Raw genomic sequence first — 25,787 nt, forward strand, 5'->3', positions numbered from 1 at the left:
ACTGACATCCTGACATACACATCCACCATCTCCCCATCACCACTAAGCTCACTAAATCCTACCGCTTTATTGGAATGTTAGTTTCTTTTTCCCTTTCACAGACACACTAGATGTTCTTTTCAATTTATTACAACTATAACAAAATCTTGGAAGGAGGGATTAAATGACTTGCCCAGACGCATGCTGTTTCTCAAAAGGTAAGTTGTTGCTCTCTTCACTGGACTAATGAGGCAGGTTCTTTGGAAGACATATTAATGTGTTAAACCAGGGCACAATTCCCACCACAGCACACCTTAAATGGTACCCTTGAGGCCTGAAAAAGTTAAACATGGGAGGGGAGATGGGAGGAGGACTGAGCCAGATAAATGCTAATTGAATAAATATTCATTGTACTTGAAGTATTTACGCTTTGCAGAATAACTGGCTTTATCAAGAAGGATGTAACCAAATGACAGTAGTACAAAACCAGTTTTCTTTATTCCACCAAAAGAAAAGATGAAATTTTTCTGTCCCTTTATAAAATTTTAAGAGAAAAGCAAAATTTTCAAATTTTTGTAGAATTCAATTTATGGTTTTCAAATTTCATTAAGTCAAATTAAGTACCAAAAATATGCATTTTAATAACTACTTCCCTCAACAAAACTTTACTGATAGTACTTTTTTCTTAAACCTAAATTATTCTGACCACAGAAACTAAAATTGCATTTCCTCAAAGCAGATAAAGAGCAGACATACTACTCCCATTTTTAGACATGGGAAATTTCAGTAAAGGAAAAGCTCAGTGAAATACTTCAAGATGGTAACAGAGCTACAGAAGCTACATACACTTCCTGCTTTGTAAGGATTAATCCACATATAACATAGAACACTGGCATTCCAAGTGGGCCCAAAATAGACAGTAGCCAATCTACACAACCAAGGAGATTCAGGTCCACTAAGTCAGAAAAACTGAGACTGGCGCTGTTAAAGATATTCACTAGAATAATATCAAAAGATATTCACTAAAACAATGTGAGAGCATTTATTAATTCTGATGTCAAAGCTATGTAAGTCTTTAACTTTGAAGAACAAGTAGTCTACTCTTCCAGGTAAATTTTTTGACATTTTTAAGGCTTTTGTATGTGTGTGCTGAGGGGAGGGGTCTTTTGGTATTTAAATGGAGCAATACTATTTTAGTGACACAGAACATGTTATAATGTGATACCAGCTACTAAAAATTCCTGACTACAAAGGTCTGAAACATAAAATCAACTTACTCTAGTACTTGAAAAATGAGGACATTGACACTTCCTTCTCTTGCAGGCAAAGAGCAAGGGAGACAACATTTACAAGGGCCATTTACATGTGACTCCACAAGCAAAAGAAGTCAGGATAGTGATTTCCTTTTGACTGGGAAAGGTCATCACAAAGGAACTTTCTAGAGTAATATAAATATTCTGTATCTTAATCTGAGGCGTGGCTTCATGGGTATAAACATAGGCAAAAATTTACTGAGCTGCATACTTTGACTTACACATTTTATCTTATGTAAACCATACTTCAATTTAAAAAGTAAAAGCATCTAATACAAGCAAAGTACTACAACCAGAAATCAAAAATAAGAATAATGAAATCAGAATATGTTAGAAAAAAATGACCTTTCCAGGAACTAGCACAATACTGTACATAGGGTAGATAAGCAAGCATTTATTACAAAATTTAGTGAGAATGTCTTAGTTGGTTTTGAAGATCCCTCCTGAACTAATTAGAACTTGAAATGTGACTTATTTTCTGAATATTCTAAAAATAGACAGTTTCAGGTTATAAAGCCTCCAAAAAGCAGAAATTAAAGGCCTAGACAGCCATCCCTCAAAACAGAAAGAAAATACACTTGTCTTAACTCTGAGTATAGATTTGAGGCATCTCCTTATCAAAAGAAGACAGTCCATTCTCAACACTTAATGATTATCACTTACAATACGAACCTATCTATGGTCTTCCCGTGATAAGCAAGAAGCAAAACTTAATACTCAATTAGGTAAAAAAAAGCAAAAATCTGCATGATGTTCTGTCTTCTGAATGGTATTCTGTCTGTTCAGTAATCTGGTAGCTACGGAGACCAAAAGCAACCAGCAGTTTCCAAACATACCACATAGCACATGGGTGACATTATTAAAAGATCAGGTTTGAAAATCAATAAAGGCTGTGTCTGCTTAGTAAACCTGGCCAGACATTGTTAGAGTCCCTAATCCAAGAGCTCAAAGACTCCCACACTGAATTTCAACTTCTATTTTCAGCTAAACAAAGTAATAAGACTAATTTTCCTTCAGTAGATAAATATCTCTGTCCATACCTAGGCTCCTACCTAAACAAAATTCCATGACTAAAATGAAACTGTAGAAAGTCTTTGCCACTTAATAATCTGTTCCTACTTCTTGGGTGACAATAATTCCAGATGTACCATTAAGTGAATTCAAAAAATACTTTTAAATTATTAGAAAATAATATTATCATATGCTGAATGGAACATTATATCTCATTGTTATTCTATCTTGACCTTCATTAGTCAGTGTAGTTAATTTCAGCAATGAGAAGCTTCCATGTGAAACAACAAAAATTTTTTTAATCAATCCTTTAAAAAAAACCAATCAAGAAACAAAAAAACTGAGGATTATAAGCTCTCTTGAAATACAACTATTCTAGAACAATCATCAGCTGCACACAAATAGGCACACTGATCACCTGAGATCAGAAAGAAAAGGTCAGATTATAAATTCTTAAGAAACGCATTTCCTAAATTCCTGCCCCAACCCCCTTCTCCCCACAAAGATGGTATCTTGCCAATTTTCAATGTTCTAGGCGAGCAGGTTGAGTCTCTTCAGAAATACTTAACTGTCACCTTTGCTTATGGATAATGACAAAATATTCTGCAGAGCCTGTATGACTGCATGGATAAGTTTTATTATTCTATATCCAACATTAAATAATACTCAAATTAGTCAGGCTGGTCATCATTTTTTAAATACCAATTGTAGCTGTCTACAAGTGCTGTCCAGCCCAGCCCATTGTGCAGGGCCTGCTCTGCACCAAAGCAATTTCATTGTATAAGTTTTAAGACAGATATGATGCTGCTGGACTGTGACGCTAGCCAGCATATCAACATTGAAACCATTGTGTAAAAAAAAAAAAAAAAAAATCTCTACAATTATTTCTTATTCCTTAAATCTGCATACAATGTCTACTCCTATGCTTTTGTAAAAATATGGAGGAAGAGGGTATAATGACACCTTTTTGTTTTCCTTTTAGATAAAAACTATAAACCCTCTTTCCCTTTCTAATAAACACTATCATCTCAGATCCTCCCAGCTTCTACTTTAGGTTTAAGGACCATTATAGAACCCACAATACATCAGTGACAGACTTGATCCCATCAATTACCACATTCTGGGGAGACTGCCTGGATTCCTGTCTTCTTCCCTCCTCCCTCTTAAAGGCCTGGTTTTGACCACCCTGACATCCCTGGCCTTAAGGATGAATAACCCAGTTAAGGAGGAGTAGCTTCCCTGGGACCAATTCCTTTGTAATTAGAGCCAAAATACAAAGGCTGTTAATGACCTAAGGCAAAGTGATACGAAGTCCAAGCCAATGAAACCTTGACAGCAAACAGATTTCTAAATAGCAAAGAAGTGGGATCCATTTACTTACATGAAGATTCAGTGCCAAACATGGCTGGCTCCAGAGGCTGCTTTAAAAAAATTAGAAGAAAGAAAAAAAAAAAAAGGAAGGAAATAAAATCGAGGAGAGTGTACGTGTGAGAGTGAAAAGATGAGCCGCTACACAGCAGGGGTCATGAAGACACACAATGCAGTCCAAGCTGTGTCCAGCTGCCAGATTCTCCTCTTACAAGCTTCAGTGTTCTCCCGTGTGATTGAAAAGCAAGGTCTCCTACAGCACAAAAACCGAAGAGCCGCTTTTGAAAATCCAATAGGGAAAGGCAAGCCAACGTGGCTCTTCTGGGATGCAGTGAGGCAGGACTAGGTAGCAGCAGGGGCAGGACTGGGAGCAGCAGCAACAGCGGATACTGCAATCCCCAGCCCTGCTGTAGCAGTAAGACAATAGCAGGGCTTATGCATACACCGATGACGTCAGAGACACTGCACAGACTGACGGCGCTGCTTGAGCCAGAGGCTCCAGGGGCTTCAGGGGAGCAGGCGATTCAAAGGGGAATTCCTTTGTCACAAAATGCACAAGACCCAGAGCCACATATATATTCACCCTCCTGACGAGATCCTCATCCTGTAACACAAGGCACTAAAAAAGACCTCAAAGAAATTTAAATATTGGCTTTACAGCAACTAACCACAAAGATATGCAGATTGGGGTTCCTGGTTGTATGCAGCAAGTAAAACTTTTCAAGGGTATTAAGAATATCAGAAAAGAGAAAAATAAACTACCTTTTAAAATAACTAGAGAACTCATTGTTTTTTCTCTACGCTTATGCTAGACTGACAGATCAAGGGCTGTACACTCAATCGCAATTATGTGAAAATATGTATACTATTGCACACACACTCTGGGCATAAAAATATACCCACAAATATACCCATATATTAACAGTAAAATAACACTGTAAGTGTTCAGAACAGTGCTTGGCACACAGTCAGCTCTCAAATGTTAGCAATTACATTATTAGTTATGTTGCAACTATTATTCAAATGTGAAAACCATAGCTCTAGGAATATATATAATCAACATATATTTCTCTTATCCCATTTCTTTGGCCTTATTTTTCTTCATTTTGCCTTATGAGAATTCCTGTCCTTTTCCAGAGTAACTCAGTCATTTTAACTTAAGGCTGTGTGCACACACCTCTGTACACCTGTGTGTAGGTGGGCACACGGGACCAACACATTTCTTTTTAATCCACTCCTGCAAAGAAATAACTGAAGGTATTGTTATTTTGTCTCTTGACTCACTTGATAAATAAAACTCTTCCTGCATTGCCTTTACTCTTAGAAATCTGTTTTTTTTTAAACTAGAAGTATGCAAACTTTCATTGGAGTGTCTATCCAACACATGCAAAGAAAGAAATTTTAATGTTTTAAAAACACTGAAATGCACAAAAAGAGTGTGCGTGTGTGTGTGTGTGTGTGTATTCCCACAAACCCACACTTCAAAAATCATATAAAATAGGAAATTCAAGAGCTCAAGTTTCCTCTCCAGCCATTCATCCAATGTATATATCCAATATTTTCTTACATTTATAAAGACATGTTTTTATATAAGACAGTTTTTAAACGTTAAGTTCTGATATGAATGTGGAACTGCAAATTACCATCTAAAAATATCATTAATTGCTTTTCTGGTCACTATATGCAGATCCATCTCATCCTTTTAATGGTTGCATAATATTCCATTGTGTGGATATAGCATAATTTATTCAAGGTAATTTGACCTTTGCTTACTGAAAATGCTAAACCGTTATGAAGAAAGTGCAATGATACTACATAAGATAAAGAACAAATATTTTGTTGTAGGAAAGAAAAACAATAACCATTTACTGAATATTCATGATGTGCCATGTACTATTCTGGAAGTTTTACATGTATTAACTTATTGAATCTTTATAACAACCCTAACACGTAGATGCCTTTAGGATCCATATTTTATAGATAGTGAAATAATTTCCCAAGGTCACACAAGCATCCAAATGATAACCTGGAATTCAAACCTAGGTCGTCTGGTTCCAAACTATATGCTCTTAACCTACTCTTCCATAATGCTTCTTGAAAACTAATAATACTTAAAAATATTCCACTAAGACAAGGAAAACAGAAATCAACTGAAAATGTGGAGAAAAATATTCTTAAAAGAGAAAGGTCACCAGAGAAAGCTAAAAATAACAGAAAGGACTATGCTGAAAAATACAGGAATTGAGAAAAATCCATCCCTCCCAAATTATTGGTCATGGTAACAACCAGTGGAGAATATCAATAATGGTGTTAAGGTGTAACTGCAGGAAGTACAAAAGGACAATACCATTCAAAAGGGTTAAAACCAGATTATCTTACATAAGATCTATTTTAAATTGCATACCAGATGTTGTACACGAACAGTCGCACAAATGGTGGATGGATGTGGCCAACAGAAAGGCAAGAGGAAAAGTAGAATGAGAAAATGATCCCGGGTAAGAGATATTTTCCACCAGAGGCCACAATCTATATGCAATAACTGCTTTGCCAAGTCATTGATGTAGCTCCTTTCTTCAACTTATACATTAGGGTGTATATATGCATATATAAATGCACTTTTCTGAGTGCCTATACTTATTTCTTGGTGCTGACTTCTGAGAGTAAGTTAAAGGCTGCAATATTTTTCAAGAAGTCAACTTTTTAGAGAGCCATAACAGGGTCAGTATGTTAAAAAAACATTAGGTATCTCACTTGCCAGCAAAACTGGACACAAATGACAACCTCTGACTCCTATTAAGGTTTCTATAACCTCTCGAGGCCAGAGGTATTTCTATATATTTTAGAAGGTTGGAATCCACATCAGGGAAGGCCCATTTTTGATGAAATAGAGTCCAAAAACTTATTTTGCTCTAATTCTCTCCTCCAGGCAGCTAGCATGAGATGAGCTCAGGGAATGAAGACAAATTTTTACATGTTGCCTAAGGAAAATATAATGAACTAAAACTGATCTGATATCTTCCATGCTCCTCCAAAAAAAATCACATAATACATTCCAAAACCAAAGTGATCTTTGAGTTATCAATTCTGTCTAATTATGCCTATCTGCCTGCAACCTTTCCCTCCCATTAGTAAAGAGAGTACTATTAATTTCAGGATAAAATTAGCAGTGAAAGAGCAATATTGAAAATAATTTAGTGGCCAAAATCATCATTGTTGGATAAAAAAAGATAGTAGTGAAAATCTTAAACCCAAGCCAATAGTCATTTTTAGAGGAAACCCATTCATAAATCACTCAACAACTATTTCCTGGGAGCTTACTGTTCTGCACTCTAGGGGTACAGCCAAGAAGAAACCCCCTCCTCTATGGAACTTATAGTCTAGTAGGTGAGACAAACAAATATGTAATATGTCAGGTGATGGCATGTGCTATAAAGAAAGATATGTGGTGATGGGTATTAAGGAGGGCATGTATTGCATTATTAAGGAGGTGCACTGGGTGTTATACACAAGTAATGAATCATGGAACTTTACTTCGAAAACTAGGGATGTACTGTATGGTGACTAACATAATATAATAATAAAAAAAATTTTAATTTAAATATAAAAAAATTTAAAAAAAAGAAAGATATGAGGAACTTGAGGCTGAGGAGTGACTGAATGTGAGAGTTATTTCAGGTAACACTGTCAGGTAATGCTACCCTTAAAAGATGACTGTTCAGGGGCGCCTGGGTGGCACAGCGGTTAAGCGTCTGCCTTCGGCTCAGGGCGTGGTCCCGGCGTTCTGGGATCGAGCCCCACATCAGGCTCTTCCGCTATGAGCCTGCTTCTTCCTCTCCCACTCCCCCTGCTTGTGTTCCCTCTCTCGCTGGCTGTCTCTATCTCTGTTGAATAAATAAATAAAATCTTAAAAAAAAAAAAAAAAAGATGACTGTTCAACAGAGACCTGAAAAAACTGAAAGGAAACCACATGGACGACATGGAAACCCTGTGGGAGAAAGAGCATTCCAAGAAAAAATAAATAATAAGTCTATTCTTGAGTCATCAAGAATCATTTTCTATTGCATGATAACCCCTTCAGTGCTATGATGATGTCATTAAGTACAAAGTGGTTATGCTTCATGAACTGTGCTGACTGCAAAATAAATTCTCTTTTCAAATCCAAAAGAATTCACTCTCCCATGAACTGAAAACAAATGCATTCTTCTTGCAGTTTACTAGAGTAAATATACCTATATTTGCAATTATGTAAATGTTTATAAAAATCAGCAAGAAGACAACATCCAAAATAGCTTCCTACCACATCAGACAACTAACTTAATTAATTTATCTATTAATGTAAGAACTTAAATCACATATTCTCTGTGGAGTACAGACAATACTAATTTGGAAGTGTCATATATGGAATTTCCCTGGAATCTTTGTTCACACTAAAGTTTCCTTAGTATTCCTCTTGATGTCTACTTAGCATGTTAAGGTTGTGTGTCTTTTGGAATACCACCTAAATGTTTATAAAGTATTACCTAAAAACAACATAGAAGTTGTTTAGTGGCAATATAAAAACTATAGAAAAATGAAAGAATCAATGATTCTGTTCTTCGGAAAATAGGTACAAATTTCTCACTGAAAACATAGTAAAGTTTCCTGGTACGATTTTGGAAATTTTAGTTCTTTGCATATGGCTATAAAGTGTGTTCCCTTCTGCTTCTACAGAGTAGCACACATACAGTGAGCCTTCTAAAAGGTAAGTCTGTTTTATTTCAGAGCTGTGAAACAAAAATTCTGGTACACTAATCTTATGAAAAAAAAACTCAAAATATACACATATGCACCACACACACACACACACACACACACACTCTCTCTCTCTCTTGCTTTAAAGAAACTCTAAAACAGGAAAATATGGATTTATAGAAAAAAAGATTTGAGGCAGTTAATTACTTTAAAGTGTTTTATCTTCAAAAAATACTTACCACAAAAGTCCTTTACATAACAAGCTCCTAAAAGTTACATTTTAAATTATCAATTTCATAAAAATTTCACGATTTGGGACCATATTATCAAAGATCCACACATACATCAAAAGGGATCATTTATAGAGAATGTAAATAGAGCTTAATCTAAATGCACACTGGGATTTTATCATTATACTGCGTATGGAAGGTGGGTCTCTGCCCTAGTGGAAAATCTTCCAAAAGACTTTGTTCTTTGGTTTAAAAGGAATCTGTCAGAAAACAGTGTCACCATTACCCAAAAGTTCAAATTTAAGGCAATATAATTTTGAATTAAGGTAATTAGTTTTTGAATTTGCTCACAAATTTTGGCAGACATATGTCCTTTCCTTCTTATCACCTCACCTCCTAATCCTGCCTTCATCCCACCTGATTCAAGGGAATCCCCCACTTACCCAGCAACCAGCACCTATGCTTAGTCTAACCCTTAACAACTGTACCAATTTACCAATCAGAAACTAGAATTTGGGAACAAGGTTATACAGTTTAAAAAAGAAAAAGGCTAGTTATCCCTCTGAAATTTCTGGACACATTAATACTCAGAAAATTTGGGATAAAAACTGAAATTCTCCAATTACCGCATTATATCAACTCTATCTAAAAGACTGAGCCACACACATGCACGAAACAACTATCACAACACCAAAAATATTTTACAGAAACCAGAAGCTCTCTGTAGATGGCGTGTATATTATATTCTTTGTGTGGCATAATCTGAACTCAGATGTTTGTACTCTAAACCTTCTGGCCCAGAGGGAAGGCATGAGAATTAATTACGGATTGCATTTTATTTTAAGTCTGTCTGAGTATGACCCAAACTGTAATAGAAAAAGCAAGGGAATATCTGACAAATTCCCTTAAGTGCTTATCCTAAATTAATCAAAATTTGTATACAACAAATTTATACATGATATTTTTAAAAATACAAACACATCAACATAATTGTTAAATTTAAATGCAAAATATTTTATTTTAAATAATTCTACGTGGCTGGACAATATTTAAAATTTAATATTACCTGTATAATCCATAATGAAGCAATAGGCAGGGGACCGGGTATTTTCCAAAGTACAGCTCTATCAGACACAAAATGAAACAGCTCCCTGGACAGGCAAACTGCTCTGGGGAAAGCCTCCTGCCATGTGACGTTAAGCACACACACACACTTCTGCTTATCTCGAACTCAAGCCACAACTGACGTGGCTCTGCTCTCCTTTGCCTGTTCTTTTAAAGTCATCTTAGAAAAGTCTCTCTTAGAAAAGAACTGTTATTCCTTCCTATTTCATCCTTTATAATTAGTTTAAAACTAGGGGAAAAAATTCTCTTCTTTCTCTAAGTGAAAAGAACACAAGATATCTATACTTCATCCTAGTACTCAATGGTACAAACCCATATAACCTGAAAGGTTAATTGTCCAAATTTTTAAGAAGAATATAATTTTGCCATTAGGTCCATTCATTTGAATGTATGCACATTTGATCCACTTGAAACAAATTTGATTAATTTGTAAACAAACCTACTTAAGGCGATGAAAGAACAATTCTTCAAAGCAGATCTAAAACCTCTGACTCATTTGTCTGAGTCCTGAAACAGACGTCAGATGGAAAGGACATATGGTCATTCCTGAGACAGACTCTATCTGACATAATCTTTAATGTCACATTGCCATATACACTGAGCCATCTTTTCCTTCACTGCCAGTTGTTTTGATCTTGAGCATATCCCTGGCTAAAACTTTAAATAAACTTTAACAATGGCTACTTCATCTTGATACAATTCTTTACCTTGCCCAGAGACAAGATATAAATAAATAAAGTTTAAAAAACTATATCAGCTTTTTTTTTTTTTTTGAGCAACGTGAATGTTTGGACAATTTCCAATTTAGAGATATATTAAATACTCCTTCAAATTGCACCTACTTTAAGAAAGATAAGGTATTGTTTCTTTAGAGTGGTTTTGTTTTGTTTTTATTTTGCTACTTAGAATAAGTTTCTCCACAAGATAATTACAAATTGACAATACTATAAAATATGATTTCTAATTTTCAACTCAATATCAAAAGTATGTATCCTACAGAAGTCTAAAAATACTGGGCTCAATAGCATCATTAAACAGATCTCCCCAATAATTTTATAAAATAAATGCGAAAACATCACGTCACGCAGCCATCTAGTCAATGCTTCATTACCATAAGCAGATCCCATTACACCACCATTCTGCTTACAGTCAAAAGCTGTTAATTCTCATCAACCCCACCTGCCACTGCTGCTAAGCAGCCCTGTCTCACTTCTCAGGCCTTAATTCTCTTTATCTTAATCTAGAGTAGAGATTAGAAAGCTTTCCATGAGCTATAAAAAGTTGATATAGTTTCTTCCTGGTAATTAAGATGTGCACATGGTTAAAACAGTAAAGCCATAATTGTTTTAAAATGGTAAATTCGAAATGCCTAATAATAACTGTCTTAATTTCCACAAAACTTAGAAGTGTGTGGAAACACTGATAGCCATTATCAGATGTCACAAGAAATGACATTTTATGCCTTTCAGAATTTGGTACTGTTAGCATGGCTTTTTAAAGTTCTTACCTAATTATTTGAATAGCATTATATTAAGAGCAATTGTTTTATTCTTATCCTACTTTATATTTTATAATTCTTGTTGAAATTACAGAAGTTTTAAGGAAATGCATTTTATTGACAAAATGAACATAATAAAAAATCCAAATTAGAAGGTACAAGACAGATGGATAAATGGGCAAACAGCTATAAAACCCATAATCTATAGGCTAAACTCAAAAAGACACGAAATAACAAGTGTTGAGAATGTGGAGAAAAAGAAACTCTCATGCACTGTTGGAGGGAATGTAAATTAGTACAGCCACTCTGGAAAACAGTATGGAGGTTTCTCAAAAAATTAAAAATAGAAATACCATATGATCTAATAATTACAACTACTGGGTATTTATCAAAAGAAAACAAAAACACTAACTAGAAAAGATATATGCACCCCTATGTTTATGGCAGCATTATTTACAATAATTGCTAAGATATGGAAGCAACCTAAGAATGGATAAGAAAGATGTGGTATGCATGTTATACACACACACAATGGAATATTATGCAGCATTAAAAAGGACAAGATCGTGCCACCTATGACAACATGGATGAACCTAGAGGGTATTATGCTAAGTAAAATAAGTCAAGACAAATACCATATGATTTCACTTATATGTGGAATATAAAAAACAAAACAAATGAATAAATAAAGAACACAAAAAACAGAATCAGACCTGTAAATATAGGGAACAAACTGAGGGTTGCGGGGGCACGGTAGAGGGAGATGGGCAAAATAGGAGAAGGGGAATGGGAGATACAGGCCTCCAGTTATAGAATGAATAAGTTATGGGGATAAAAGGCACAGCATAAGGAATACAGTCAATGTATATTATAATAGCATGGTATGGTGACAGATGGTAGCTACACTTGTGGTGAGCATTACATAATATATACAGAATCACTATGTTAAATACCTGAAACTAATGTAACATTATATGTCAACTATATTCCAATAAAAAATAAAAAATTTTTAAAAAGCCTACAACCTACAGTTAAGTGATTTGCCACACCTCAAAAAGCCAGCAGAGTGGTTAAAAGCCAGGCTTTGAGTCAGACAGGGAAGGTTCAAGTCACACCTTGGCCACTTATTAGCTGGATAATCTCAGGCAAGTTTTTAAATCCCTCTGAGCCTCTGTTGGCTCAAAAACTGACAAAGGGCCTACGTCAATGCCTTTATTTATATAAATAAAGAGCTAACGTGTAAGTAGTACTTATGTGTACCAGGCATTGTCTTACATCACGTGTTAACTTATTTAACCCTCACAACAACCTTCTAAGGTACTGTCTTCATTTTAGAGATGAGGAAACTGAGGCATGAAGGGTAAATCAATCCCATAACTAAGGTCACACACTGAACAGAGCACAGCCAGGGTCCAACTGAAGCAGCCTAGCTCTGAGTCCTACATGACTCTGCCTCTAAGGACTAGGTGATCAACAAATGGAAGCAAAACAAAACAAAACAAAAAGAATTTCCAAAAATTAAGATCATTCTTTCCAATAAAACCAATCGTGCAATTTCCCAAATATTTTAGTTCACAGTTCACAAAAATTCTTTTATAGTCTATGTTCAATTTCAACATATAGAAAAATTAAACAGAACCAGAATGAAAGGTAATGTTCAAAGCCATTGTGACAGTTTAAAATGAGAGCTGTACTACCCAGTTAAGCAGAAATAAGCACTCAAGTGCAGAAAGCTATAACTATAAAAGGACCAGAACTACTCCCAGCACTCCCAGCAACCACCAAGTCCATCCCTCTCTACTTTTCAGTTCTCCAAATGTCACGGTATATACTACTTTCCTGGCCCGGGTTTGAGCAAGTTCCTCTGACCAACTTCACAGGTCACTCAGGAGGAAGGCCTTTAACTAGTTCCCCTTACCTTCCTCCCCAAGAAACTTCTCTAACCCCATTTCACTCTCAGCAAAGGAGACTCGCTGGTAAGTCTAGATGCAGCCCCCCCAACACACACCACCCCCGGCAACAATTACATCATAGTCCTCTTCAGCAAGTAGCAACGAGTCATTGGAGTCACAGGTTCTTCTCAGGTCACCTGTTCTAGCCTATGGCCCAGGGAGGGATCACTGTCCTAATGGCAACTTATTGATGAGTCAGCAGCAGTCCTCATTACACCCGGGAACCCCATCTCAGATTCCTGCTATAATTTAACCTTTCATGCTCCAGGCTGGAAGAAGCATAGCTACTGAATCAAGAGACCTAAGGCCTAGTCTCAACACTGCCACTCACTTCCTCTCTAAGTCCTGGAACTTCTGTAGGAGTCCATTCCCCTCACTGGTAAAATGAGGAGGTTGATTCAATTATAATCTAGTTCAACACCAGTGATCTAGAATTCTACTGTAAACCAATTACAGCTGGACGAGAAGACTCAAGTAACTCCCTGCAGGTAACTGCTCCTCTTCCTCTAGTCCACACCATCCCCTCTTCCATCCTGCTGGAGCTCTGGGAACAGACCCACCTCAAGGGTGGGAAACCAGGGAGCCAGGGTGTATTGTCCAAATCCAGTGCATTTACGTTGAATGGCTGATAGTCCGAGGGAGCCTCCAACTGTTTACAGGTCCACTGTTTCTCTCTAGACAGGCCCCCCAGTAATTCAGCCTAGAGTTAACAGACAAATGCAAACACCCACAAAACACAGAAGTAACTGTTGGGAGACCCTGCCTACTGGTTCACAATAAAGGTCACCCCTCTTAAGACAACAAGCCCTGAGTTCCAGCAAGAAAGCTTCTGGGGGCATTTGGGTGGCTTAGTCAGTTAAGCGTCTGCCTTCAGCTCAGGTCATGGTCCTGGGGTCCTGGGATCAAACCCTGAGGTGGACATCCTGCTCAGCGGGGAGTCTGCTTCTCCCTTTCCCTCTGCCCCTCCCCCCTGCTTGTGCTCTCACTCCCTCTGTCTCTCTCAAATGAATAAATTTAAAAATCTTAAAAAAAAAAAAAAAAAAGCTTCTGAAGGAGACTCCTTCCCAGACATGACTGAGATGGCCTGGACAGGGAGTGCCAAGTTTTCTGTAGATGACAGCTCAGGGGCTCTCCTCTCTCTCCCTTTCATGGCTTTCCTACCTGGAATAGTTCCTGATATGTGAGTCCATAGCCCTTCACCCTCCCCCAAAATGGAGAAAGAACATGACTCCCACTTCACTCTTCCCTCTTAAACCTGTAAACCATAACCTTATCATAATATTTACATCATATTTCCAACCCATTCAATAACTCACTTTATTGCACATTTTAAAACCCCAGAGGTAGATTATAAATGCTCACCCTGTTTTTCCACATCGCAAAAATGATAACATGGGGTTTCCCCTCTGGTCTCTATTCTCACCCTCCTCACCAACAACTCAGAGTTGAGTCAAAATGCCTTAATGTTATGCCTCATCCCAACTTCCCCTAAGTCTAAGTCAGAACAAATTTTACCTAAGATGTCGCTGCTCTCCCAGACTTCTTACCACCCACTCCAGCTGCATCTGCTTCAGCATTTCCTTTTCATATTCTTTCCTTCTTCATTGGCTTTGCTTATCAAGCCCCAAGGCTAGCTCATGGCCTACCCCATAATGTGAGATGGCTCCACTACAAAAACAATTCTCTGAAGGAAGAAGATTCTAACAGATGAAACCAATTCCTCCCGTGAGTGAGCTACCTCCATATCTCAAAACTTTTAAGTAAGCTAAGACAGAGGACCATCAAGGACCAACTAGGTCACAAAACAGCCCTATGAAATAAGAAGGGAATTCAACTGCTCAACTCAATACCATGACTCAGACCAGTGCTATACAATCTCCAATACAAAGTTAAGAATCATTGGCAAGCACAAAAGCAGGATTATGACTAAAGGCATAGTAAAACCTGATTGAAGATCCACTTTACCAAACTCTAAATCTTCAGATAAGCACTCTTTCTGGATAGACAACAACTGCTGATTATGCTTTAAAAGAACGGTGGCAATGCTGGCATGATACCAAACTCTCAGAGGCTGCAAGATTCAGATCTCCTGTAACATAGCAGGGCCACTCCTTTCTTATGTGAGCCCCAGGAGAGCTGACATCAAGTAACCACAGCTGGGAAGAGGGAAGGAAGTAACTTTTATAAGAGGTTAGTGGCCTAACCATTGATAATTTTACTTTAGCAAAAAATGACTATAAAAAGAGACATTGGTTTAAATGTTTAAGGCTAACCAATAAAAAAGAACATACATCAACTAATCTTGATTTAAAATTGCCATAAGAAACATAACTGAACAGTTTTTTAAATGCCTGAGAAAAACATGAAAGATTAAGATCTTCCTCCCATAATATGTATCCAACAATAAATATGCTTGTTTATTTTACACTTTGAAAATGAAGGTCATTGTATATACATTTGAATCATAGCTCTAGTGGAAAGATCACAATCAAAATCCATGTTTCTAGAACACAGAAGTACCCAAGCCAGACATATCCCTCTGTAGAAAGTTTCTTTAGGCAAACTACAGACCTTCCTGTGTGATTTTGGTCTATTCATCTGGCTGGCAAAAGGAACTGATGGAAAATAGGCAAAGAAAGTCACGAAAAACGGTCATGAATGGACTATTGTGGGTTGATCCGAAGGCAAAAAAACAGTGTAGAAATTCTTCAGGAAATACGGTAGTATTCAGCTCAAATTTTTGGTAAGCAAAGAAAGTCACAAATTATCCATGGTACTCCAAAACATAAATCATTCTTGGTGTTTTATAACAAGGGTCAGTACACTCTTTCTATAAAGGACCAAAGAGTAAATATTTTAGATTTTGTGGGACCATCTGGTCTCTGTCACAACTCCTCAACTCTGTCACTTTTTGCAAAAGTAACCATAAACAATACATAATACTAATGAGGACATACATAATACATAACAAATGAGGACAGCTGTGTTCCAATAAAACTTTATTTATAGACCGTGAAATTGGATTTCTTAAATTTTCAAACGTCATAAAGTATTTTTCTTCTTTTGAATATTTTCAATCATTTAAAAATATTTTTTTGTAGAAACACCGTTATCTTGAAAGCCATACAGACAGGTGGCCCTTAATTACAGTTTGCCAACCCCTGTTCTATAATCTTTAATATAGTTGATCTGACCTTTCTCTGAAAGAGTTCTGATCTTCAATTAGGTCTCTGCCATTAACAAGACTCACTGAGATAATGGATTCCATCAACAACTGCTTGATGGATCAGGGCTGGGAGTTCAAGAAAACGTTTATCCCAACCCCCTTCACTTCTAATGACACCATGAGTACTGATAGCCTACACTACCTTGTTCATTCCCTATACATTAGAATTAGTGGTAAATGCTAAATCAACTTGTGAGAAATTAACTACTTTGAAGGGCAACAAAAACATTTCCAACCCACATACATGTCTAGCCCTCAAATATTTTATTAAAAATGTAAACCACCGGTAAAGATTTCCAAATCTCCTCAATTATACTATAAGCAATGAAACTATATATGAAGTACGTTCATAGTATAAAATACAAGTAATAGCTAGCTAGTTTGGTATGAGAAAATCTGGCGCTGTTCACAAACAATAGCTGAATAAGAATTCTTGAGAAACAAGATGCTTAGATTTCGATCCTAACTGGACAGTTTAACTGCTTTGGTTGGTCTTTCCACAACAGCACCTCATTTATGAAATTAAAAATTAGTTTTAGATTATTTCTGTGGTCTTTTCCGGCCCTAAAATGCTTGTAATGAGCTACACTAATCATGATATCTGACCTAGCCCCCTGAGAGTTTCAGCATTTTTTTACTTTTCATTGTCCTTCAGATAAGAGGCAGATAATTTCCTCTCTGCTCTTTTATCTCTGGCTTTTTGAAAGGCTGTTGGAAATATATTTCTGATCAGGACAATTGCAGCTGTCTCAGAAATAATCCAGTCTTAACACAGATATGAGTGAATCAAGAGAAAATACAATAGAGTACAACACTTGGAAGATGTTTCTAGACACAGACATTTGTGCCTTCTGCAACCATAAAATCCAAGTTGTGGAACTTTCCACAACAAAAGCATACAATCAGGTCCTTTAGCACCACAAAAATTTGTCTTCAAAATTGCTTCATTTTCCCTCAATAATCACATCCTTGGTCTACAGGAACCACTGCAGTCTGACTCCAGAATCAAGCCAACCTGGATTAGTCTCTGACACTGCTACTTATAAACTGGAAGTTAAACGCTTCCAAGCCTCACTTTCCCCTTCTGCAGAACAGGCATGTCATTCTTGGTAGCCATGGAAAGAATATGTACATAATGGTGTATCAATACTGATGTCTTTGAAAAGACATCTGCAACACTGCTAGGTTTGAAAAAAATAAAGTACAAAGCAGTGGGAATAATATAGCATTTTTGGAGGTTTTTTGGAAAAGCATACAATGGAAAAAAGAAAGGAAATTCTGACACATGCTCCAATGGATGATCCCGGAGGACGTGATGCTAAGTGCAGTAACCGAGTCACAGAACAACAAATACCATACGACTCTACTTTTATGAGATACCTAGAGTAGGAGAAGGATAGTTGAGGGGCGCCTGGGTGGCTCAGTCGTTAAGCGTCTGCCTTCGGCCCAGGGCGTGATCCCAGGGTCCTGGGATCGAGCCCCGCATCAGGCTCCCTGCTCCGCTGGGAAGCCTGCTTCTTCCTCTCCCACTCCCCCTGCTTGTGTGCCCTCTCTCGCTGGCTGTCTTTCTCTCTGTCAAATAAATAAAAATCTTAAAAAAAAAAAAAAAAAAGAGAAGGGTAGTTGCAAGAGGCTGCAGGGAGCAGTAGAGCGCTTTAGCAAGACGAAAAAGTTCTAAAGGGTGGCAGCATAACTATTGAACTGTACACTTAAAAACTAGTTAAGTGGGGGCTGGGTGCCTGGGTAGCTCAGTCAGTTAAGCAGCAACTGTTCATTTTAGCTCAGGTCAGGATCTCAGGGCCCTGTGTCCGGTTGTAGACTGGGCATGGAGCCTGCTTAAGATTCTCTCTCTCCCTCTCCCTCTGCCCCTCCCCACCTAAGAAAAATAATAGTGATTCATTTAAAAAAAAAAACTGGTTAAGTGGTAAATTGCATGTTATGTATATTTTACCACAATTTAAAATTTTTTGAATTAACTTTCCAAATAAAAAAATTTAAAACACTTTTAAAAAACCATAAAGTAAATATATCTGGCAGTAGAATTACTGATGGTGTTCACTTTCTACTTTATGTTTTGTCTGTGCCACCCAGGCGCCCCTATGTTTTGTCACTGCTACAAAAGTAGAATGAACTCTCTATGAAAAATAGTCACTCCACACAAAAAAAAAGGCATGTCATTTTATATGTGAAGTCTAAAAGCCGAAAGCTGTGAAATCTTCCGGCTAAGAATTAGTCATGAAGTACATTAAGATAAAACACTATAACCCGAAACTATACATATAATTAGGGTCCGAATGACTGGCTAAAAGAATGATAAAGGATTGGCAGGAATTAAGTGAGTTTCTGTTTCTAAATTTGTAGAGAAATATTAACTTTAAATGGCATTTATGCAAAGTTCATTGAAATTTTAATTTTGAATAAAAAAGCATTATAAAAAATAAAGAATAAAAATTTCATTAATTCTAGTGACTAGCAACGTTTGTTGAGTGAATAAATGGACACGCTTCAGCAAAGAGCAACTCCCTGAACCTCAGAAAATGTACAAACCATTCAGAATGGATGATTAAGTTACACTGCTACCAACTGGTGGCTGCACCCCTGAAACACAAGGACAATAACGAGGAAAGGAAAGAGCTCATTGCTGAAACTGTAAAGGATGTGAGAGAATGACAGACTTGTAACAACTTTTCCCCTTTGAAAGCTTTATTATTTCCAATAATATATGGACAATGCCCTTCAAAAAAAAGCACATTGACTCTATGAGAAAGGCATGAGATGGTAAAACTGCTGAAATTAAAGCAAGATCCACTTTTTCATCCTGCTTTAGGCAACACTGTACCTCAGTTTTCTCAGACATGAAATATGTGAACCTCTCAGCAACCTATTACCCATATTTCATGTCTGAGAATACCTTATAAATGATGAAATATCAGGAATTAGTATTATTTATTATTAATTAAATTACTCTTATTGACTTTTTTGCTTAAATAACAAAATATCTGTGAAATATTTCTATTTATGGTCTATATATTTATGTTTAACAAACAAAATGCATCAGCTTTTGAATATATTAAATGCCAAATTAAAGATGAAAGTATAATAAATATCTGTCCTATTAGTCATTCTTTATATGGTACTCCATCTTCTCAATCCAATTCAGGCTCTTTCCCAGGACCTTTTTTTTTAGCAGAAACATGCCCTACATACTTTTCGTGAGCATAATTTATTTTTAAATTAATGTCTGGGAATTCAGCATACTGTATCTTAAAACAGTGATCCATGTTAGTCATTGTTTCCACAGTCCACCAGCACTTGGGCAGGAAGTATGATATGCAAAGAAGGAACTAAATCTCATGGGGTCTTATCAGTAATGTTCTTTAGCATTTCATAAAAATCTGATACATATGTCTAACCATGAAAACTGGAAATATTTTTATATTAATGATAATAACCAACGTAAATACAGGAAAAACAGGGACAATTTATGACTCATTATCACAGGAGATCACTAAAGGTGAAGTGAGTCAAAACTAGGCCTAGCTAGACTTAGGACTGATAGCTTTTAGATTTTCCTGGTCTGTACAAATGTTAAAATAATACCAGATTTTATATTTACATAATGTGAATTACTAACATTGAAAATTTGTCCTTATAATAAACCTTAAGTAAATAATGATCAAATAAAATGGAGAAAGTTTAAGTCATTTTGTCAATATTATAATGTATTTAAAAATACATTCTACTGCAGTGAAATTAGATTCAAAGGACTTAAGTCTAATATTTCACGGAGAATGTAAAAGATTCTAGGAATGTGTGTTTAAGAAAAAAAAAAGCATACACTGAGGATAGATGATATGACAAGGAACAAAATATAGAGGCAGTGAACTTCCGGGCATTATACAGTAGCAAAACACTTAAATATTGCCATATTACAAAAATATCTCAGGAAATCAAAAGATAAAACATGTTAGGTTCCCATACACTACTTACCTAAAATACTCCTAATTACACTTGAATCAAGTCTTTATAGGAATACAAATTAAAGTATCATAAATGTTTTCTTTTACCCAAAAATAGCCCAAAAGATGTCATCTTTTTAATTGTTTACTGTAACTTATGTATTTTCTCAAATTGGGTACTATTTTAAAATAAGTTATACTAAAGCACTTATCTCTAAAACATCACAAGATATTTATAAAGGGGCTCATAGACATTCCTTAACACTTGACATAAAGTGTAAGTACACTAATGTAAAAAATAACTATAAAAAAGAAAAATGTTTTATTTCTATAATCAAAAGTCTATTTTCAGATACTCATCAACTAGAAAATGCCTATTCAGAGACAGATTTCTTAACCGTGAATAGATTCTTTAGGTCATTTGGGGGATAGTTCAATGTTAGCGTCTACAGTTTTCTCCCTGAGCACAGAACAAGAACTTGGTTGCACAAGTCCCCTAGATCCACTCAAAGAATTAGGGGAAAAGTATGTGGGAGGCAGAAAGCTTTTAAACTTAGAGTCAATGCCTAAGGACTGAGCCATTCTTTTTGGTAGTTCATTTCAGTACTAGAGTGTAAACGTCTTTGTGTGAATTGACAAAAAATATAACTGTGGAAATTACATAATACTATTCTAGGAATACTTGTTTTACATTTTCAACAAAAGAAAAGTTTTCAAAGAAAAAGACAAGAACTAACATTTATTGCATTCTTTAGAATGTGTTAAAGACACTAGAACACTATGATAGAAACCTTCATGTATTACATTATCACAATCATTTTCTCCATCTTTGCCATGAAATCTTGATGGACTGTATGTTAAAAGGCATAAAAAAGAGTCAATCAAGAACTCTAAATTATTAAAATGCCTATCTTTCCAGAGTTAAAAAAAATGTCTATAGACTGTTCATTTCTTTTCAATATACACAACATATTTCAGAATTAAGAGAGTCAACAAGCTGAATATTTCATGTGTCTCTCCAGAGACCATGGGCAACATGATGAAGTGGCAAAATTCTGAACCAATGTTTAATAGAAAAATAAGATCAAAGAACTCTTTAGCTAACACCCTAGACCTCTGATTATCATTGTCCAGGAAATCATTTTCAGGACATTGAGTTTTTTCCTCAATTAAATAATTTTACTGCTATATATCCAAAAGGCAATCATTTTCCATCTGGATCAAGTTATTCCGTCAAAAATATAGTATCCATACTATTTACTATTCATCCATATAAATGTAAAGAAACAGAAAGAATGAAGGAAGGAACAAAAGAAGGACCTAAATAGAATTTAAAATGAGATATCATAAAAGTTAGTCTTCTCACCTTAAAAAATAGACAATAAATAATGGCCATATCATTGTAAGAGACCCTGACCACAGATTTGTAGACAAATCAAAGTGGAGGATCTCTAAACAGACTGCAGTCACCCTGCAAAGACACCCTCCATGTGACATGAATCCAATAAGTAGCAATTAGGACCTAGAGACAACCCATTTAGAACTCCTTTCTAAGAAACATAGAACAATAAAATAAAAAATAATTTTTAAAAAAGCTTTGCAGTATACCAAAGTGGCAGAAAAAAATCACATTCTAAAAAACTAATTCAGTAAATGCATTTGGCATTGTACAAAAAGGAATATATTTTATATTATTATTAATTTGCACAATTTTTTCATTCAGTGGTTCATAATGAGAGGATTCTACCTTTAACACACACACGCAAGCGCACACACACAAACACACACTCTGCAATCCTTAGGGAGATAGCAGAGATTCTATATACCTGATCCATTTGAAATAGACTGCATTAAAAATGTATCATGCTACCAACTGAACGTAAATTAACAAAGCTTATAAACACACCAATTACTGTATAAAAACAATATTGTATTAGAAGCTTGAAATCCTCCCCCCAAAATAGATATTCTTACTTGATCTCCAACCAAAATTACTTAAACTTTAATGTTTAAGAAAGTATGTTCATATAACGTCTTTTCAGATTTCCACATATTTATATTATATTTTATCTTTAGGTAAAATAGAGACATCAGATTATATTTTTACTAGAACAAGGTAAGGACCATTACTATAGCATTGAAGGGAAAAATAAAGAAAATTCGTCATCTTTTTCTTTTTTTATCCATCTTTTTCTTTTTTAATATACCCCCTATATTGACATTAACGCAACTACCAATCTACCACCCATAATTACCAAAGAAAGCATAACAACACTAGACTGTATCAAAAGTGGTCTCCAGTTAGTAAGACAGTTACACAAGAAGTACCTTCTCTCAAGCTTGGCCCAGGAACAATCTTAAAGGCTAGTAGGCTCTGTCAACAATCCACATGGATTGCTTTTGAAAGCATCATTACTTGGTATCTGCAATTTTATCACCTTTACTAACTACTAGTCCTTTCTGTAACTCACACAGATATAAAACCTGGTTCCAGCTCCTTTACCAAGTGAAAGGTGCTCTAGGGACCAGAACAGAAAATAGCAGTAGAACTATTCCCCTGCACTTAGCATTGGTAATTTCTTTTCTACCTTTTTCTTTCAGGAAGAAAGTGGCCTTTAAGTTTGGAAATATATTCTATAAACACATGCATTCTTCTACATAATATAAGTAGTTTGACTAATTTGTCTTTTAAAGCAGAGAGAGGTGAATACTGTCTGGGTGAGGTTCAGCTGACCAAAACTAGATCTCCTGTTTCCTTCCATTCATTTGCAGCAGAACAGTTTTCCAGTCATCCTCACGGATTTTTAAACACACTAGATAAGGTGCCAGTTTCACTGCTTCTGCTGTAAACAAAGATCAAATAGCTTCTTCAGCATTTTTCAAAATCAATATTCAAATGTCCCTCAAATCAGTGGGTGCTGAAAAGAAATCCTAGATTCACGACACCATAGGCTACAAAACAGAAAAACCTTGTAGCCAGAGCTTTAGAGAATGTGTTCCAGATGTCTTTCAGAAGAGATAAACCTTTGGTTGCTAGGATTCCTAAATTTAATATAACTCTTACCATCAAAAAGATCCAACAGTATGTCTCAGTGAAGGTGCTATAGGTATTTTAAGCAGGATAATAATGCAGTTAACATTCCTGGCCTCCAGGCATTAAAGGCCAATAGCACTGACCAGTCACTGTGACAACACAAAGCCCACACACACATTCCCACATGGCCCCTAGTGGGACAGCAGCGCCCTCGCAACATTAACAACATATGTCCCTACTTCTCAAATAAGTCACACAAAGCTCTGAAGCTTTTCTCAATAACTTAATTATTTTGACAGGCTACTGAAGTAACTGCAGATAAAATGAAGATATAGGACTAACCTCTACAGGAACATGCTGCTTGAAAAGGTCCCAAAGGTCACTTTGCTTTTTGGTCCACTTGTTTCTCCCTCATAAAAATATTCAAGTTACTTCTAAGCTTGTGCTGTCCAATATGGCAGCCACTAGCTACATATGACTATTTATATTTAAATTAAAAATTCAGTTCCTCAGTTGCACCAGCCACATATGCTCAACAGACACTATATTACAGAACATTTCCATTACCAAGGAAAGTTCTACTGGACAGCATTGCTTTAAGTCTTCTAAGTATATGACAAGGCACAACACTGACATTTTGAAGGCAGTGCACAGCAAAGATAGAATTCCTTGGTGACAATAACAGAAAGCACTTATGCATCTCCAAACTCTTTTTAACAAAAAAGAGTTGGAACAAAATTCCAGACATGAGCAACATTAGAAACAAACTTCAATATTACACCAAGTTGATTAGTTATCTGTAGAATGGATCAGCTCTCTTATCTCATAAACAAACTGTTCTACAAGATAATGTTGATCAGTGTAATAATACTTAGAAAGTGCATAATCTTTCTTTCTTCTCCAGATATTATGTAGTAAGGGCCAAACTTTGTTTTACTAACAAAAGAACTGTCCAGTGGCTGTGCGCCCTTCACAAGGTTCTGTATAACCCTTTGGGACCACAGAGGTATAGATTTGCTTCTATATGCTATTTACTCCTCCAAAACTCAGAGCTAGTCCGTTCTCTCTTTTATCTGTCACTGGGTACTCTTCCTCACAGGATTTGTCATTTGCACTTACCACACCTTGGAATTGTGCCCAAGAGGGGGCCCAGAGGGCCCCAAGTACCTATGTTTAGTATGTAAATTCTTGAGAAAGCATTTGATAAGACTGCAAAAAAGCATTTTCCTCTTTTCTACTATTTGAACCTTTAAGACCAGGGCAGTGATTCTGTCATAATTCCTTGCAAACCAGAGTCTTCCAAAACATCTAGTGTACTAAAGTTTATTAACAGACTTACTATTTAAAGAGGTGGAGGGCACCTGGGTTGCTCACTTGGCTAAGCATCTGCCTTCAGCTCAGGTCATGATCTCAGGGTCCTGGGATTGAGCCCCGCATCAGGCTCTCTGCTCGGTGGGGAATCTGCTCCTCCCGCTCCCTCTGCCTCTCCCCCCCACTCCCCCACCCCCACTAAGTGTGTTCTCTCTCTCTCTCTCTCTCAAATAAATAAATAAAATCTTTTTTAAAGGGGGGAGGGATTTCAATCTCATGTAATTTGGAAGGCAGTACAGCACAAGCTTGCCTGAGTTCCATCCCTGTTTTACCATGAATTGACAGGCTCTGAGACCTTAGGCAGATTGCATGAGGTTCCATCTGTAAAATGGATAAGAGATTACCATGCCAAGTGCCCATTAGTACATAGTAGGGTCACAAAGTATTTTGTTAATGTTAAATTCACCCTTGCTGTTCCTTCTGTCTGGAATATTTTCCCCCTGGTAGAAATACACCCAGTTCCTTCTCATTCCTTACACCTCACTTTAAATGTCACCTTCTTAGAGAGGCCCTACCTACCCATTCAAATTCAGTATATTCCCATGTTATTCTCTATTATAGCCGCCTGTTTAGCTCTTTCCTGGAAATTCTCACAGACTATGAGGAATTTATATGTTTGTTTAGTATCAATTTTTTGTATCAATTTTAGATCCTTCAGTATCAATTTTTTTCACCATAAGTTCCATGAAGACAGTATATCCTGGGAGAATAACACAGTGCCTCCCACATAGCAGACACAATAAATACTTGCTAGATAAATGAATGAATATTTGGATTAAACAAAGTTAACTGTTTCCTTCCTCCAGGGCTTCTTATACTTTTCCAAGCAAATATGCGTTGTGACTCTTCTAGAGAGCCGTGTGGTATGTGGTATTTCTCCAACTTACTCACCACAGAACACTTTCCTTGTAGAACATCTTTATTATCTCCCAGAACTAATGTTCTAGGGGACACACACTGGGGAAGAAATATCAGCTATGAACACCCATT

General features: G+C 36.3%; 1 protein-coding gene across 10 annotated transcripts in view; it reads right to left on the reverse strand.

Annotated features, from left to right (window-relative positions):
* ST7 (suppression of tumorigenicity 7) overlaps positions 1–25,787 on the reverse strand; it is a 231,257-nt gene that overhangs the window by 176,411 nt on the left and 29,059 nt on the right. Inside the window, exon 1 of one of the 10 annotated variants that reach the window (XM_045792789.2) lies at positions 9,699–11,336. The exons of 8 other annotated variants lie outside the window; for them this stretch is intronic. In XM_045792789.2, the coding sequence (XP_045648745.1) occupies positions 9,699–9,711 (13 nt within the window). In that variant the 5' untranslated portion in view covers positions 9,712–11,336. Of the gene's footprint in view, positions 1–3,684; positions 7,540–9,698; positions 11,337–25,787 lie in introns of those variants that run through there. One more of the 10 variants, XM_045792788.2, reaches the window with a different exon arrangement.

Source organism: Ursus americanus, chromosome 3 (assembly GCF_024610735.1).
Source record: "Ursus americanus isolate L20-20 chromosome 3, mUrsAme1.1.p, whole genome shotgun sequence".
Taxonomy (NCBI): domain Eukaryota; kingdom Metazoa; phylum Chordata; class Mammalia; order Carnivora; family Ursidae; genus Ursus; species Ursus americanus.